Raw genomic sequence first — 18,193 nt, 5'->3', positions numbered from 1 at the left:
TTCCTATTACATAAATTATTTCTATGATGAAACTAGCCTTTAAACTATTCCAGGTTGTAATATCACAATAGTAATTATCTTGCAATGACATACAGCTCTACTCCAAACAACAAAAAGCGATGTATTGCGATTTAATGCAAGCTAATGGAAGAACACATGTAGAGCAAGGACATTGTAAATATATAGATAGATACATACAGATGTATATTACATCAATTTTAGAATAATTATTTTATCGATACAACATGTTATTATGTATTGATTTCCATGATATGTAATGTAACAAAATGCAAGAAATAAAAGAAATAAAATTTTAAGATTAAATGTAGGTAGGTAGATACATAGAATTCCAGTTTATGTAATACGTAATATTCAAAACAATGAATGTCCAGTAACATCTATGATGCGCTAACCAATCAATCTACAATTGTAAGGTTGAGCTAAATTTTTACATTTTCTTAAAATTTCTTCGATAATTCCAAAAATAATTTTACAAACAGCCTATAGGAAAATAACATAGTTTACATGGAAAATATTTTGAAAAATTCAAGCATTCAATGTATAGTATAATATATTTTACAATAAAGTCCAATTTTCAAGAAACTTTCAATTTATAGCTACGTTACTATCATTACAAAATAAATGAATATACCATAATATACATAGTACATGTACTACACAGTACTACCGTGATATCAAATTGAGTGTTAGTATTCAAATCGAAATAGTGTAGTTAAAGTTTAATGTTTTATATATTGGGATTGAAATGTTATACAGCGTTAACATATAATTTAAAAAAATTAATTAATATCTTAAATTATCTGTAAACGATCGATTAATATTTACTTTTTAGAAAGAAGTGTCTCAGCTTCAATCCAATGTTGAAGGAGGTTGGCGATGAAACTGAATTGCTCATATATTTCCAGTGGAATTTCTGTAATAATTAAAAACATACACTTTTTTAGATAATTTTAAAACCAATGAGTATATAATAACAATTAATAATTTATTCTATTCAAATATACAACTGTATACATACACATTTGCATACTTGTATAATGAGTCATCTGAATTTGTGTAATGTACTATTTGTTTGTACATATTTGTACAATATTTATACTGCATTCACTTTGAATTCATAATGGCTATAACACGTGGTAAAGATTTCTTAACAGAATATTGGTTTGACATATTATTGCGAATTGTCTTAGTGGGATTATTTATGTAAGTTAAATTTAGTCTACCATAGCAATATAGCGGATATACATATAAATGTACTACTTTTTTATATGAACAGTGAATTAGAAAATGCAGAACCATTTACTAGGAAAATTCATGAAGATGAATTGTGGTTGTATAAAAATCCAAGGACTGAATCATATGTTCCAACCACCATATTATGGGTAATATATTCCATATGAAACAACATTATTATACATATTTTGAAATTACAGTTATATTTTATATAAATTAATTTATATATTTATTTTTAGCCTCTGGTTTTTATAATGCCTGCTATAGTAATCTTATTTGTCTTTTTGGTTTACAAGGATAAAACTGACATTTATCAAGCAGTATTATCTGTAACTTTAGCATTAGGATTTAATGGTGTCATTACAGATATTATAAAACTTGTTGTTGGTAAGAATTGTGAAATGTTGATTCTGTTTTGGAAGTATCATTATTCTTATAGATAATACCTTTTGCTAGGTCGCCCCAGACCAGATTTCTTTTGGAGATGCTTTCCTGATGGACAAACAAATCCAGATTTTAAATGTAATGGAAATCCAGTTCTTATAAAAGATGGAAAGAAATCATTTCCAAGTGGTCATTCCTCATGTATGTTAAAAGATAAAGTATAAACTATCAAGTTATATAAATTATATAGAAAACCTTAAATTTTATTGAAAAATCTATTTATCTTTCAGTTGCATTTGCAAGTTTTGGTTTCATTGCGCTGTATATAGCTGGTAAATTACATACATTTAGTTTAATGGGTAAAGGACAATCATGGAAATTATGTGCATTTGTATTACCAATTTGTATTGCTCTCTTAATTGCATTGAGTAGAACTTGTGATTATCATCATCACTGGCAAGGTAAGCATATTTATTTATTGCATCAATAAATAAATATTTTAATTTCAAAAATATTAGACGTGGTTGCAGGCTCAATAATAGGATACATTTTGGCATATATGTGTTATAGACACTATTATCCACCATTAGATTCACAGGTATGCCATAAACCATATGCTGCCCTTACTCATCAAATTCAGTTGGAAAATGTAAGAAACAAAAATGAACAAATCAAATGGATTTAATACATAAGAGAATCCAAAGTATTAAAATTATTAAAATAATTTAAATCACATAATAATTCCATGATTTAATTTTTTACTTGTTGATTTTTCTCTTTTATGAGTTATTTATAAATACGATAAGTAATATAAATATATACATTTATATTGTAAATATACACCTTGTATTATTTAAAAATTTCAATTTAATCAATAAAAAAGGACTTGTTCTAATGGAAATGAGGTTTATTTAAAACAGTTCGAAATATTGTTTTTGAAATATGCGCGGGTACAACAGAGATGGATATATTGTTCATATACGCCATTTTGGAAATTTTGCGTATGGTGCGCCATCAAGTTGATTTTAAGTTAAACAGAAGCAGTGATGAAGTCGGTGGTGTAAAATGGTGTTAGTGCTTCTCGCGAGCTTCTTATCTTGATGGTTGGCCGTGCATATATCTTGATGAATTTTGGAATTCATTTGGATATTTCGTACGTTTCTGAAGAAGATTAACATTAAATTTCTCATATTGTTCACGCATAGGATTTTAATACACATTTTCCATATAAATTAATCGTTATATCAGGTTTCTTGGATTTGTGAAGTGACATAGTTATTTACGAGCTGTTGTGTTGGTGAAATGTTGTTTCAACTTCCTGTACATGGCGAAGACTCATGAGCGTCGTCAGTCGTGTTGAATAGTCAAACGCTAGTGTTCAAAAGGTGTTTTATCCTTTTTACAAGAACTTTTTCCAGCTAAATTGATCCAGTTGTATCATCTGAATCAATTATATTGTGCCAGTTGTGTGTGAAAATGATGAACATGGAAACGGATGAGATTATCGAAGACACAAACACGAATCTTCAGGTACGCAACACATAGTAGTATTTTTGACCTGAAACCTACCGCCATCTTATGTTTCCTTATGATGGAGAAATTCACTAATATTTTATGATCGACCGTTATTTTCTGCAAAGCTTATATCTGTTAATATGCACTTCCCAAAGAAAATTATTAATTGTAGAAATATCTTATGTATACGAGAGGTTATAGAATACAATTGTGTGCTGTCATATATGATCGTGGTCATTTCTCTAAACTCTTTTATATCAAGATATTTATGTACATCTAATGACAGTTACCTTATTATCTTGACGGAAATTAAGATTGCATCACTTTTAATTTCTTTTATTTGATCAAATCAATACTAGTATATATTATGTTATATGCAGAATATTACAAATATTTAGATTTGATTAGAATCACAGGTATATCTTAAACAATATGACTCGAAATATTTATATATTCTTACAAGAATCATAACAAAGTATAAATTATACTTACTATGCCATCGCATGATTATTATTAAATTTTTACTATAAATATTTCAATATTTATTCGTATATTCGATTCATATTACTACTTTTGTTTGAACATACCTTTTCTTAAATTTTTTATTTTTGTAAATTTTTAACATAAAGTAAGAATATTTACAGTATAAAATGTAATGATTTTATTTTCAGATTGCTAGAAAATCGTAATATTAACTTGTTATTTACTAATTTATTTTTTAATTTGTTACGTTATTGTACAGTTGCTACATATATTTGATCGAAAAATTATTAGTTAGTTACTATTGAACTAGCATAAACTTGACCGGACACGATTGTCTTCGTTGTCAGAACAAAGGATAGATCGTTTAAACATAATCCAAGCTTTGCAGAGTGGAAACAATTTACTACATGATCAATGTTTTAACTCCCTTTTTACCTTTTCTCTTTTGTTTCTCCTCTTTTACAATCGTTACTTTTTTTAGCTCCCCTTTTTAAATTTTGTGCTAAGTTGCATTACACTCATCGTAACAGTATTATAAATAATTGAGTAGAATCTACAGTTTAATTCCCTTAAATTTATTTTTTTATACGAGTTTACGAATCGTTATAAAAATTAATGATTAATCTTTATTGTCCATTTTTGTCGTTTAATGTTACAGTGATATTGATTTATACGTACAATTGGATATGAGCCAAAACTGTCCAGGAATGAATAATTTGCACTTTTTTATTTTCAACTGCTGGAGTAATTTAAAAAAAATTTGTTGCTTTAGAATTTGTACAGGGATCATATAGAAATTCTGTTTGATACGCGTTATTTGTTACAATAATGATTAATTATCTTCAAGATAAAATATAGAATGATTAGTTTGTAGACAATACAAAGATTTAACGATCTATCCGTGTATTGTGTTTAACTTAAACTATACACGTGTATTTCGAGGAGACCGCCAGAGAGAAAGAGGAATCGATTACAATCCTTGCGTCAGATCTTGTGAATTTATGTAGTATCGTTTTTATCAATATATCTTTTATTCTGTATATAGATACAAATATAAGGCTGTATACAAATGTATATATATACAAAAATATATAATTTTTTCCTACATATTTCACATTTACATAATCTTTAATAGAGTTTATATTGATAGAAAAAAACATATGTGACTATATTTGTATTATAATTAGAGTTATATCTATCAATATCTTATTAAAGTATGTCTGCCGTTGGCCGATGTAAATGAACTTTATATTGTGTTGTCAAGTTATAAGTACGTGACTTGCCGAAAAAAAGTATTGCTCTTCTATTTAGTGCTAGTGACTCATCATTCCGGTTTCAGTCGTTACTACATTACCATGCGCATTTTTAATTTTCTTTATCGTTTTATTTATATCCAAATGTGTATAAAAAAAATAAAAGGTAATAACTACTTAAGAATAACGAGAAAGTGATGCATCACGATTATCAATTTGCGATCTTTATAAAATTTTATAAACTCAAAGAGACGTGAATTTTTATACATTTTATTCTAGAAACTTATTGTTCTTAGAACTTTCCTTTGTTTTATATTTATGGAGACAAAAAAGTGTTCTGAAATTTAATGCCGTAAGTATTCATAATCAAGGACGACAGGAAATTTCGAAACGTTCCCGTGGTTCATTGTTACATGCTTCGAAATGTACATTATTTTTCATGGGTTTTTTCCACTAATAAACTTTATGTTTCTATTGATAGATGCGTCTCACTTTCACGTTTAAGAATATTTTTCTAATCATATGTGCATACACGTAAATCTGTATCATGCATCGATTTCAACATGCCTATGATATTTATTATTGATAAACGATAAAAAAACAAAGCACTAAAAACCACAAGGTATACGAACATCTTTTCCCACAATTCGTTCTTGATTGTCTTTTATTTATAATCTGGCGCATATGCGAATGCCAGTGATAATAAGTTAGATAGTATTTCGAAGAACTACCGACCAATATGATTTGCTGTTATCGATATCAGAATATTATTTTTTCATCCTATATACGACCGTATTAATCTGTAAAAACCAATAAAGAATGCTTTATCAGCATTCCAGTACATGTAGGTGGTATTAGTATTAATTTCTTTATGAAAATTTTAAATTTATTATAATATTTGTATTATACATTTACTTGGAAGTTTTCGCGTTTTGCGTGACTACTTGCTAAAATGGAGAGAACACGTAAGGGGTACGAAGACAAAGAGATACAAAGAGCATAGATTCGACACGAGTTCGCGATCCCGTTATACTGGAACACCGTACTGAGAAACATTTTCAGATGATCGAGGTGTACTCCTCGGTCGCCAGGACTCTTCAATGTTGCTATGCTACCTTTTACAGTCGAGTGATCATGAGATCTCAAATCGAAGAATCATACTATGCACAATACACACATGTATATATATGTATATGATATGATATATATATCATATACATATCTAGTATGATATATATATATATATACTATATATATATACAGTATATATATATATATATATATATATATATATATATATATATATATATATATATATATATAATCATAACATATATATATATAATCATACATTTTATAGAGTTTCGTGTGTTGATCTTCATAAAAAGACACATTGATGGATGTTTTATTTTTATCATTGAAGAAATGCGAAAAATCAAACTTGAGTTTCTGGTGAATGATATTACGGGAATACATCATCTTGAGGCATCTAAAAATAACTTAAAATTGCAAATTCTTTTTATAAGTAATTAAAAAGTGAAAAATTCAGATTTTTGTGGATGATACAAATTCAATGTTTAATTTTAGTTTGTAATTTTTTTTTAAGAAATCTGTTGCAAAATGGTGGTTATTTGTCATATTCGAGACCTCTTCTTCTGCTAGAACGTCGATGGCTACCCATCACTTCGGGGGAAACAAGAACATTTAAAATAAAAAATAATAAAAATAAATTTTTAAATTTTTTCAGTCAGCTATTGATTCATATTGTTTTGAATTATATTTTCTTGTGAGAGACAAAAGATTGCCTTGATTATCTTATTTCTTTTGCTTTGTGAAACTATTTTGCATGACAGGATTTGCCTATTCATCTCTGTAACTTCATCAGGAGCTTTAATTTTGATAAATCGTTTTAGCACAATATTTTATGTGCTTAAACTTTACTATTGCCATTACGATGTTGCAAACGTGTTTCAATCGTTTGAATTTTGAAGTATAAATGTTTAACTTCTATTGCGAAATATTTAATAAGATATGCGTTTATTATGAGTTTTCGCTTCCAGAAGTAAATGGCAAGCGCTAACAAGTAGGCCGTACACGAAATATTGGATTAGTGCAGGTCACGGTCCGTTGATGCAATTTTCTTTATACAAATCGTTCGCTAATACGAATTAAGTAGCAAGTTATTTTCTTTTCTCCTCGTTTCTTCTAATTATAAATTTTATTACAAATTTCAAATATTGCAATTAATTTTTTAAATAAAAAAAATAACAGTATTACTGTTTTGTATTTTGCTACAAATAATTGTGTATTTAGTTAATAATTTTTAAATATTTTATTTGCGATTTTATTTTAAAGCATGATCATCAATAAATTATATTTATAGACAGTACCATGATTCAAAAAGGACAAATTGCATGTTTGAACGTCAATTTCTGTGAGCGTTTAATATTGTTTTGTATAGTATAGTCTATCTGAGGTCAAGAACCTGATACCACACTCTATCTTAAAATACATGTGTCACCTAATAGTTTTGCTGCTGTTTTATATAATACTTATAACTATTACGATTTAATTGTATTATGTATTAAACAGTTTTTAAATATACAATAAAAAATATATCTGAGTATCTTTATATGCATCCCTTAAAGTATATAATATTTACAGTATAATTGATCAAGGTATATCATTGCATTCTTATCAAATCTGAATTAAATTTAAATAAAATAATGTTTTAAAAGTATATTTTTTCAATTAGGAAAATCTTTATAATGTGTACAATTTTTATAATGTTTTTACAGTATCCAATAACAATACTTTATGATCCTACTCGCAAGAAAGAACTGCCATCTGGGGTATCTGCGCAATATAGGCAAGAAAAGGAAACTTGTATGAAACTCTTTGAGAAGTGGAGTGAACCCGAACAAGTTAACTTTGTTGAACAATTGTTGACAAGAATGTGCCACTATCAGCATGGTCACATCAATGCATATCTGAAACCAATGTTGCAGAGAGATTTTATTTCTCTACTACCAAGTGAGTATTTCTGTCGAGATATTTTTATTTAAATGTTGGAATATATATATATATATATATATAAATTAGATCTTTTATAACTTATATTTCGGTTATCAGAAAAAGGATTGGACCATGTGGCAGAAAGTATTCTTTCCTATCTAGATGCTGATTCATTAATTGCTGCTGAATTAGTATGTAAAGAATGGCTCAGAGTAATTAGTGAAGGAATGCTTTGGAAGAAATTAATTGAATGTAAAGTTCGGACTGATTCAATATGGAGAGGTCTTGCAGAAAGGAGAGGATGGTTAGTTAATACATTCTATGAAATCTCATTCTGTGGTATCTGTTTATTTATTAATGTTTTTAGGATTCAGTATTTGTTCAAGCCAAGGCCGGGGGAAAGCCACCCAAATCACAATTTCTATAGATCTCTTTATCCCAAAATAGTTAAAGATATTGATAGTATAGATAACAATTGGAGAATGGGAAGATTTAATCTTCAACGAATAAATTGTAGAAGTGAAAATTCAAAAGGTGTTTACTGTTTACAATATGATGACCAAAAAATTGTCTCTGGTCTTAGAGACAATACAATTAAAATCTGGGACAGAAGTACACTACAGTGCATTAAAGTCTTAACAGGACACACTGGTTCTGTTTTATGTTTACAGTATGATGACAAAGCAATAATATCTGGTTCCTCTGATAGCACTGTAAGAGTTTGGGATGCTAATACTGGAGAAATGGTTAATACATTGATACACCATTGTGAGGCAGTTCTACATCTCAGATTTAATAATGGCATGATGGTCACTTGTTCAAAGGTCAATAAACTTTTTATATATTTAGCTTATATTTTAATACATCATTTTTTTATGTTAAATTAATATATTTTTATATCTCATAAATTGTAAAAAATAACTATTTGTTAATTGTATTTAGGATCGTTCAATTGCTGTATGGGATATGACATCACAAACGGAAATTGCATTAAGAAGGGTATTAGTGGGGCATAGGGCAGCAGTAAATGTTGTTGATTTTGATGAAAAATATATCGTTTCTGCTAGTGGTGATAGGACTATTAAAGTATGGAAAACATCTACTTGCGAATTTGTGCGAACATTAAATGGACATAAACGGGGTATAGCGTGTTTGCAATATAAGGACTGCTTAGTAGTTAGTGGTAGCAGTGATAATACAATCAGATTATGGGATATTGAATGTGGTGCGTGCTTACGCGTCCTAGAAGGACATGACGAATTGGTCAGATGTATTAGATTTGATAGCAAGCATATAGTTAGTGGAGCTTATGATGGGTGAGTAAAAAATTTTTTAAATTGTATGTTGTATTGTCTTTTACAGTATTACAATAACATGTTTATTGCTTTATGTTATAGAAAAATTAAAGTATGGGATTTGGTGGCTGCACTAGATCCACGTGCTCTAACTAACTCGCTTTGTATACGTACATTAGTGGTGAGATATTTTACATACTTTATTTTATTCTGTTCTATAAAAAGGCTTCAATAGTAATAAGTTATATCTGCAATATAGGAACACACAGGTCGTGTATTTCGTCTTCAGTTCGATGAGTTCCAGATAGTATCGTCGTCGCACGATGATACAATATTAATATGGGATTTTCTCAATTTTAATCCATCAAATGGATCTGTATCATCCTGTGGGCCTGCAGCAATAAATGCATCAGGTGTGAATCAATCTGATACTAGATCTCCATCTCGTAAGTACGATGAGAAAGATCTTTGTTCCATGTACTTGATATTTTCTAACGTTATGAATTATTTTTATAGCATTTGAGTGACGCATCCCTATGAATATTCCTTCATTGTGATATAATTGTAAGTTTAATATACTGTTTAAGATAGAAGATAAACTCATATATGCTTATAAATTTGCGTTCCTTTCTTTTTCGTAATTATAAAATATTTGTTGCTTGTTACTATACTTTCTAGAGATATGTTATATTCGTATGTTTGTTTCAGACAAGTGATTAGTGAGTGAGTTCAATGTGTTCACGGTAGTGTACGCAGGAAATGAAGAATCAGTGTCCAGTGTGAACAGCGCCTAGAAAAAAAAAGAAAATCTCAGCAAAACACGGTCATTGATTTTGGTTTATTATTTGCTGTGAAAAGCAAAAGAAATTCTCTCAATAATAGGATATATATGGGGTGACAGATAAAACTACGAATTAATTTATATGCGCTTGACGCACTGCGTTTAGTAACGAACAGTATAATTAAAAATCACATAAATACATCCCATGGATGTAAACAATTGTTTGCTTTGGCCATATTTGGAATTCTTCTACGCTCTATGACATGATAGAAGTTGACCACTTTCCTACTACTATGAAAAAAAGACTTACGATACGTAAAGGAAATGAAAACGTTTTTAGGCTGGATACACTTAATAAGATGGTAGCTGTATTATAGTAAATTAATAATTTCTTTTTTTTTAATGTAATTAATTTATAGTAAGGAGATTGTAAAATGCCGTTTGATTGGAGTACTTATCTGGTGTGAATGTGGACATTCAAGTCTTGATATGTGGAAGGATTATTATAACTATCATATTTCATTACCTTTTAAATCTAGCTAATGTGAATTACTATACCCATGTTTAGTATTATAAATGTACAGCCGTTAATCGAAGACATAGTAGTTTCCATGGACATTAATTTTATGAAATTTATATTATATAATGAAAAGTAAATGGAAAGCTAATAACCTCTGCACAGTCATTGATATAAAATACCATTTGCATTTAAAATATAAAGTTTCATTATACCGAGATGTAAATATTGATTCATAAAAAAGCAATATAGTGACTCTGAGGTAATCTTAGCTGCTGTGAAGAAATTATTGTGTTTTGACTAATGATCTCGGATCATATGTTTCAACTTTTGTTTAAGCTACATCACATTTTCAATTATAAGTTATAAGTGTGCTCTGAACAATATTATATGAGTTAAAATATAATTGTCATTTTCGAGATTTTATAAATGCTATCAACGACATTATTTTTATTCCTATGGTAGTAGTAGCACTAAGAAAAATATGTTTACTTATTGATATATTGAATAATAGAATAAAAATGATATCTTCTCAAATTTTTCACGAAATAGTAATATATATAAATATATATACATATATATTTCAGTAAATATTGCGACAGTAATTCGATATTTTGACCACATTGAAAAATTCAAAGCCAAGCTTACAAATATGTAATCCTTGATATTGATTTCAATACATATATTTTAAATTTTATACAACATAGATTTTGCATGAGAATTAAATTGTGAATATGTGCTTAAAAAAAGAAAAAAGAAAAGAATTAAATATTACAGATAAAATATGTCAAGTTACTTGACTTTTGCATTACATAAGTAACAGATAGTATATTTAGTAGTACTTGTACATTATTCTAATATTATACAAATTTTTACATTAAAAGTAAAACATATTATGCAAAATTATGAACTGCATGTAGTCAAATCGGGTACAAAGAATTGTGATTTTTAAGCTAGAATGGTGGCATGAAAAATTTTCTATAACTTTGTGGTATGTATATATGGGACTCCAGTGCAAACATTACTTTTGTAGTATGCAGCATGTTCTCAATTCATAAAATTTAATGAAAAACATAGAGCACAATAGAGAAAAATAGTGTAGCTGTGACAGTTATTAAGATAATCTCTTTATAAGCACATACTTCATTATATTGCAGCTATCTAAATACGTACATATATAGGTAGTATTAATTATATATTGCTGTTTCTTGGATTCCACTTTGGAATGTAAAAATATAAGTATATATATTTTTTATTTAGATTGGGGTCTTAAAATACTTTGGTGAATCCAATATGTAAAATTTCTTTATACAAAAAATTGTTTATTTCATAGTAATTATGATAATTATTTAAAGATAGAAAATACAAAACCCTGAGATATTTCATTTCTAAAAGTTTCGTAAAGAGCGACAATGTGTCTTATACATAATTTAGTTTTGATCATAACGTGAATGTTACATTTGTTCAAAATAATATTATGACAAGAAGTATCTTTAAGAAAACATTGTGATGTTTATTGTTAATATTAACATAAAGTTTCATGTATGAAATTAATTACACAAGAATAATATGAAGGCTGTGGAAAAGCTATACTTGAAATACAATACCTATGCAAGAAGATGCAATTTTAATGGAAACAATATCCATCACTATCCCTTAAATTTAACATATTTTCGTCAAAATCAGATTGTGATTAATAGAAAATTTATTTTGAAATGTCATATTTTTTATAAACATAGTGAAGCTGTAATCTTTTTGAATTTAAATGTACAAAATTTACTGGAAAAATATGTACTATGCTAGTATTAATGATCAAAGCTATTATATACTGATAAAATTAATATTTGCATTACAAATTTAGGTAACATTTTCAATATTTATGGTCGATCTGTTACCTGCATTTAATTATTTTCCGTTAAAACTAACTAGTATTTCACGATACAGTTCCTGATAAATTTTGTCAGATTATTATGACTTACATTATTCCAGATTTGAATACATTATATATATATAATATTACAAGATTTTAACAGCACGAAACAGTAACAGCACGAAATAACGCATCACTTTACAATAACTCGCTTTACAGAGATAAAATTTTACAAAATTTTGTGAACATTTAGAAATTACTTTGGCAAGAAAAGGCCCCAATCTGAATATTATATTTTCATTTTATTATTTATGCATTATATATCGTCATAACACAATGCTACATAGTATACAAAAATTAGATGCATAGTCAATCATAAATCATCATTAAGTCACTTTTTATCCAATCCCAATTGTTTCTTATTTCATGTCATTATACTATTGCAAAAAACTCAAACTAAAACAAAAAATATATAACACAATTATCAAATTATTTATGTATAATTTTGTTACAAAAGGAACAACGATATCTATTTTATTATATATCTTTCTATTATTTGAAATATTGGAAAGTTGTTCAAAAAATTATTTAGTTTCAAGGAGTGCATTGTCTCATTTAATATGTTTCATGTTTTGTCATTTTTAATTTTATAATAATTCTTGCAAATTGTAAATTTTTATTTTTGTAATGAACGTTTTATAAAAATTATTCAAAAAATTATTTATGAGATACATATATCCAAAAAATAAAACACTAGAAATCTTTTATAACTACATATTAAAAAGCTCCATAAAATTATTGTTTATCACAGCATCTTTCATTTGAAAAAATATACGCTTGTATTTTGTTTTTCATCGAAAATTTTGTTTAGATTTCGCGCGAAATAACTACAAATTGTTGACTTTTTATCCTACTTTTTTTTTTATTATACCGAAGAATACTATACTGTCTATTATAAAATTTTATTCTTTATTATTTTATACAATATAAATACATTATAAATATCAAATTTTTATTGTTTATAATAAATACTAGACAAAGATAATGATCAACGACAGAACTAATTACCAAAGTAGTTTCTTCGATTGAATTACGAAACATAATTAAATATATTCTAACGTAATATAATCGGTAATTTATTTGTAATTTCTACAATGAAAATAGTGAAGATTTGGCTTAATTTTTCTTCCATCTTTGTAAGGTAGGCGGGTATGAATTTTGTTTCTTTTGTTAATAAAGGTGGCGTTGTTGATGCTTCCGATGTAGGAAAACGTCGCTTCTACATAACATGTTGTGGCAGTCGAGTTTAAAGCATGTGATCCTGCCTTCATTGTAGATAATACAAAGCTGCGAAAATGGCGGACGAACAGGTGAGTTACCTATCAAAATAACGTGCAAACCTCAACCAAAAAAGTGGAGTTATTTATGATGAAGTGATTTCAAAAATCGTGTGGTAAGCCAGCCGGTGGTAAATCTGTTGCAAGTTATGTGGTGTCGACGTGTGTCCCAAACATTTTGCTGCTGGGAAACTTAAGTATTTCTTGGAAGCTACGTTGTTTGTTGCCGGACCATAGTGATAATTTTATCGCACTGTCAATAAAAATGCAATCATAAATTAATAGATTTTCCCGCTTTAGCTTTATTGACATCTTGTTGTACGAACAAAATCATGTAGCCGATATGTAAAACTTTAACCTTGTTTTCGTAAATACTATTTTGTGTAGATATAGTTCTGAAGTTTCAAAAGATAATTAATGGATGAGAATATCATCTAAATCTTGAATTTTAAGTTTGAATATTATTATTTAAGAGAAATTTTGTTTGTTTACATCGTAATGATATCAAACTATTATTTGAAATTACTTACAAAAATATGGCATAACCTATCCACTTTAATTTTATAACATAAACTAAGATGTTTTTTCTGTTACTTTATACTTAGCTCGTACTGTTTATCTCACGTTAGTTATAAATGTCTTTTTTATTAATCATAATCTTTTGATTAAATAAAAAATAATATGAAAATACGTTAGTATACGTTTGTAATTTTTTTAAGCAAGTGGCGGTTTGGAATTCCGATAATTAATATGTGCTGTACATTTATAAAATTTAAATAAATGTGTAACCTCTAAAATGCCTAAAAGTTAAAAACACTAATTATCACATTGATTTTATAATATAGAATAAAACTGTGATTGTTATAATCCTATCTAATTTCTATTTATGTATTTAAAAAGTGAAAATATCTATAGGTTTATAATTATTATATTTACTTGTATTGTTTTAGTTCTAAAAAATGTTAATAGATAATAATTAGTTTAATATTTTTATGCATCTTTTTAAAATTTTAATTTGATACATTTTTTAAAATACTAATCATGTTTGTTGATATTAATAATAAAAATATATTATAAATAAATTACATGATTTTAAAGTATTGCCTATTTGTTATAATGTATTTGAGAAATATTTAAATGACAGTTTTTATATATCCAAAATAAGTGATTAAATTTATTAAAGAACTTGGGAAGTAAAATAATATTTTTGAAGTATATAAAATAAAAATAACTACACAGAAATATTGTTTATTTGGGATGAATTATATCATTAAGAATGGATCACATACAGGAAGTACGGCAGCTGGAGTTGCTATGCAAGCAGTTGTATGAATCACAAGATTCTACACATCGTGCAGAGGCTGAAAAAGCACTTGTTGCTTTTCAAAATACTCCTGATACGCTTACAAAGTGTCAGCTTCTACTTGATCGAGGAGATTCTCCATATGCTCAATTATTGGCAGCCACTACCTTGACAAAATTGGCTTCCCGTTCATCAGGACTTAGTTTACGACAGAGGCTTGACATACGTAAGTCTATTTATTCTATCATAAAGCAACACAATTAAACATACTTGGGTCTAATATCTATAATTTTATTTTAGGAAATTATATTCTCAATTATTTAGCAACTCAGCCAAAGTTACCAAACTTTGTAATACAAGCTCTGGTTACACTGTTTGCCAGGATATCAAAGTTTGGGTGGTTTGATATTGATAAAGAAAGAAATGTGGTCAGTGATGTAACAAAGTTTCTTCAGGTTAGTTATTATCTTCTTTGTTCCAAAATGTTTATTTTTCATAATTATACCATATTTTGATATAATATACAGGGATCGGTAGAACACTGTATGATAGGAGTCCAATTACTTTCTCAACTAACGTGTGAAATGAATCAAGTGTCGGATGCAGATGCAACCAGATCTATTACAAAACATAGAAAAATTGCTAGCCACTTCAGAGATACACAACTTTTTGAAATATTTAGGTTATCGTATACTTTATTAAGTACAGCTCGAGAAAATTGTAAAAACTTAAATTTTAATGATGAAGCACAGGTATATATCTTGCTACTTTTTTCTGTATTTGTAATAATATCCTAAATTAATATTATTATTATTGTTTTGTTTTTTTTAGCATGGTTTGATCAGACAACTTTTAAAACTAGCACAAAATTGTTTGACATTTGACTTTATTGGGACTTCAACAGATGAAAGTTCTGATGATCTTAGTACAGTACAAATTCCGACCTGTTGGAGACCTGTATTTTTGGACTTTACATCACTGAAACTTTTCTTTGATTTATATCATAGTTTACCTAACTCACTGTCATCTTTGGCTCTTTCATGTTTGGTCCAAATAGCATCTGTTAGAAGGAGTTTATTTTCAAATCCAGAAAGGGCACAATTTTTAACACACTTAGTTAGCGGTATAAAACACATACTACAAAACCCTCAAGGTCTCAGTGATCCTGAAAATTACCATGAATTTTGTAGACTATTATCAAGGCTAAAGAGCAATTTTCAGCTTGGGGAGTTGGTCTTAGTCAAAGACTACCCAGAAGCTATACAATTAATTGCAAAATTTACAATCCAAAGTTTACAGATGTGGCAGTTTGCACCAAACAGTTTACATTATTTACTAACATTGTGGCAAAGAATGGTATCATCCATGCCATATGTAAAAGCAGGTGATCCACACCTGTTAAATACATATACTCCAGAAATTGTAAATGCATATATTACTTCAAGACTTGAATCAGTTGCAATAGTAGTTAGAGAGGGTTTAGAAGACCCACTTGATGATTTAGGAATAGTTCATCAGCAATTGGAGCAAATATCTGTAATTGTAAGGTGTGAATATCAAAAGACATGTACTTTGTTAGTACAACTTTTTGATCAGGCTGCTAGGACATACCAAGAATTAATGACACAAACAGCATCTCCAACACAACGAATGGATATCACTATACAAGAGGGTCAACTCACTTGGCTTGTATATATCATAGGTAAGTAAATTTGTAAATCATATAGAAAAGTAAACATGTTTAATAGTGAATTATTACATTGATATTTAAAAAATAGGTGGTGTTATTGGCGGAAAAGTAACATTTAACAGCAATGAAGAGTATGATGCAATGGATGGTGAATTAGTTTGCAGAGTACTCCAATTGATGAATTTGACTGATTCAAGACTTGCACAAGGTGGCTGTGAGAAATTGGAATTAGCAATGTTGAGCTTCTTTGAACAATTTCGTAAAGTATATGTAGGTGATCAAGTTCAAAAAAATTCTAAAGTATATAGAAGACTGTCAGATGTTTTAGGAGTTAATGACGAATCCATGGTACTTGGTATTCTTATCCGGAAAATGTAAGTAGGAAGTTACTTTCAGGAATATTATTTATACTATTTCAAGATTTATGATCTTAATTTTGCATTTACAGAATAACAAATTTGAAGTATTGGGGTCGTAGTAAACAAATTATTTCAAAAACATTACAATTATTAAATGATTTATCTGTAGGATATAGTTGTGTCCGTAAACTTGTAAAATTAGAGGAAGTACAATTTATGCTCAATAATCACACGGTGTGTATATATAAAAATATGTAAAATTTACTTACAAAAAATTAAGAATAAAATTGTATATATTCTTTTTTTTTTACTAACAGAGAGAGCATTTTCCATTTTTGGGAAATAATGTTGCTGTAACAGAAATGCGTTGTAGATCAATGTTTTACACATCCTTGGGAAGATTATTGATGGTAGATCTAGGAGAAGATGAGGAAAGGTTTCATACATTTATGTTACCTTTAACAAGTATGAAAAGCTTTTTTGTATCCAAAATTGTACTACATACTTATTTAATATTTACACTTACGTTTTCCACCTATAGATGCATTTGAAAGTCTAGGACAGTTAATTGGGCCAGCTGACCCTTCACTTTTTACAGCAGAAGAAGCAAAAAAGGCATTGATTGGTTTAGCAAGAGATTTAAGAGGTTTAGCTTATGCATTCAACACAAAAACATCCTATATGATGCTCTTTGATTGGATGTATCCTTTTTTTAAATATAATTTGATAAATGATTAAGAGTCATTAATAATAATTTGCCTTAATTTTTGATAAATGTAAAGTACCTTAATTTACACATAGTTATCCTAATTATACACCGATTTTATTACATGCTGTGGAATTGTGGCATTATGAGCCACAAGTTACTACACCCGTCCTAAAATTATTTGCTGAATTAGTACAAAATAGGAGTCAACGATTACAGTTTGATGCATCTTCTCCAAATGGAATTTTATTATTTCGTGAAGCTAGTAAAGTAATATGTAGTTATGGTAATCGTATATTAAACGTTGAAGTTCCAAAGGATCAAATATACCCCTTAAAGCTTAAAGGAATAAGTATATGCTTCAGTATGTTAAAAGCAGCTTTATGTGGAAGTTACGTAAATTTTGGTGTGTTCAGATTATATGGTGACGA

General features: G+C 28.1%; 3 protein-coding genes across 8 annotated transcripts in view; all 3 read left to right on the top strand.

Annotated features, from left to right (window-relative positions):
• The first annotated feature begins 44 nt into the window (after positions 1-44).
• On the top strand, positions 45-2,366 carry LOC117209451 (phospholipid phosphatase 5). 3 transcript variants are annotated; one of them, XM_033451524.1, is made up of 7 exons: positions 672-706; positions 854-1,224; positions 1,298-1,403; positions 1,494-1,641; positions 1,711-1,839; positions 1,929-2,099; positions 2,157-2,363. In XM_033451524.1, the coding sequence occupies exons 2-7, from the start codon at positions 1,142-1,144 to the stop codon at positions 2,321-2,323; spliced, it is 804 nt and encodes a 267-aa protein (XP_033307415.1). In that variant the 5' UTR covers positions 672-706; positions 854-1,141; the 3' UTR covers positions 2,324-2,363. The 3 variants fall into 3 exon arrangements, with proteins under 3 accessions (XP_033307423.1, XP_033307433.1, XP_033307415.1); XM_033451532.1 differs by lacking the exons at positions 672-706; positions 854-1,224 and adding an exon at positions 45-190 and having other exon boundaries at positions 2,157-2,366; XM_033451542.1 differs by having other exon boundaries at positions 671-1,224; positions 2,169-2,366.
• A 307-nt stretch (positions 2,367-2,673) lies between these two features.
• On the top strand, positions 2,674-10,916 carry LOC117209405 (beta-TrCP). 2 transcript variants are annotated; one of them, XM_033451446.1, is made up of 9 exons: positions 2,674-3,168; positions 7,688-7,922; positions 8,022-8,208; positions 8,272-8,728; positions 8,847-9,220; positions 9,302-9,380; positions 9,459-9,612; positions 9,716-9,763; positions 9,908-10,916. In XM_033451446.1, the coding sequence occupies exons 1-8, from the start codon at positions 3,115-3,117 to the stop codon at positions 9,724-9,726; spliced, it is 1,551 nt and encodes a 516-aa protein (XP_033307337.1). In that variant the 5' UTR covers positions 2,674-3,114; the 3' UTR covers positions 9,727-9,763; positions 9,908-10,916. The 2 variants fall into 2 exon arrangements, with proteins under 2 accessions (XP_033307337.1, XP_033307326.1); XM_033451435.1 differs by having other exon boundaries at positions 9,459-9,645.
• Positions 10,917-13,533: 2,617 nt separating this feature from the next.
• The window catches only part of LOC117209350 (exportin-7), a 7,078-nt gene continuing 2,418 nt past the window's right edge, over positions 13,534-18,193 (top strand). The window contains exons 1-10 of one of the 3 annotated variants that reach the window (XM_033451305.1): positions 13,534-13,737; positions 14,996-15,233; positions 15,308-15,462; positions 15,535-15,759; positions 15,839-16,709; positions 16,786-17,071; positions 17,146-17,290; positions 17,374-17,521; positions 17,598-17,757; positions 17,858-18,193. The exon at positions 17,858-18,193 is cut by the window's right edge and continues 67 nt beyond it. In XM_033451305.1, the coding sequence (XP_033307196.1) occupies positions 13,723-13,737; positions 14,996-15,233; positions 15,308-15,462; positions 15,535-15,759; positions 15,839-16,709; positions 16,786-17,071; positions 17,146-17,290; positions 17,374-17,521; positions 17,598-17,757; positions 17,858-18,193 (2,579 nt within the window). In that variant the 5' untranslated portion in view covers positions 13,534-13,722. Of the gene's footprint in view, positions 13,738-13,796; positions 13,821-14,995; positions 15,234-15,307; positions 15,463-15,534; positions 15,760-15,838; positions 16,710-16,785; positions 17,072-17,145; positions 17,291-17,373; positions 17,522-17,597; positions 17,758-17,857 lie in introns of those variants that run through there. The other 2 variants (XM_033451312.1, XM_033451321.1) reach the window with 2 other exon arrangements.

The sequence above is a fragment of the Bombus bifarius genome, unplaced genomic scaffold (genome assembly GCF_011952205.1).
Source record: "Bombus bifarius isolate JDL3187 unplaced genomic scaffold, Bbif_JDL3187 scf7180000007968, whole genome shotgun sequence".
Taxonomy (NCBI): Eukaryota; Metazoa; Arthropoda; class Insecta; order Hymenoptera; family Apidae; genus Bombus; species Bombus bifarius.
This window is presented reverse-complemented; position numbering and strand designations above follow the sequence as displayed.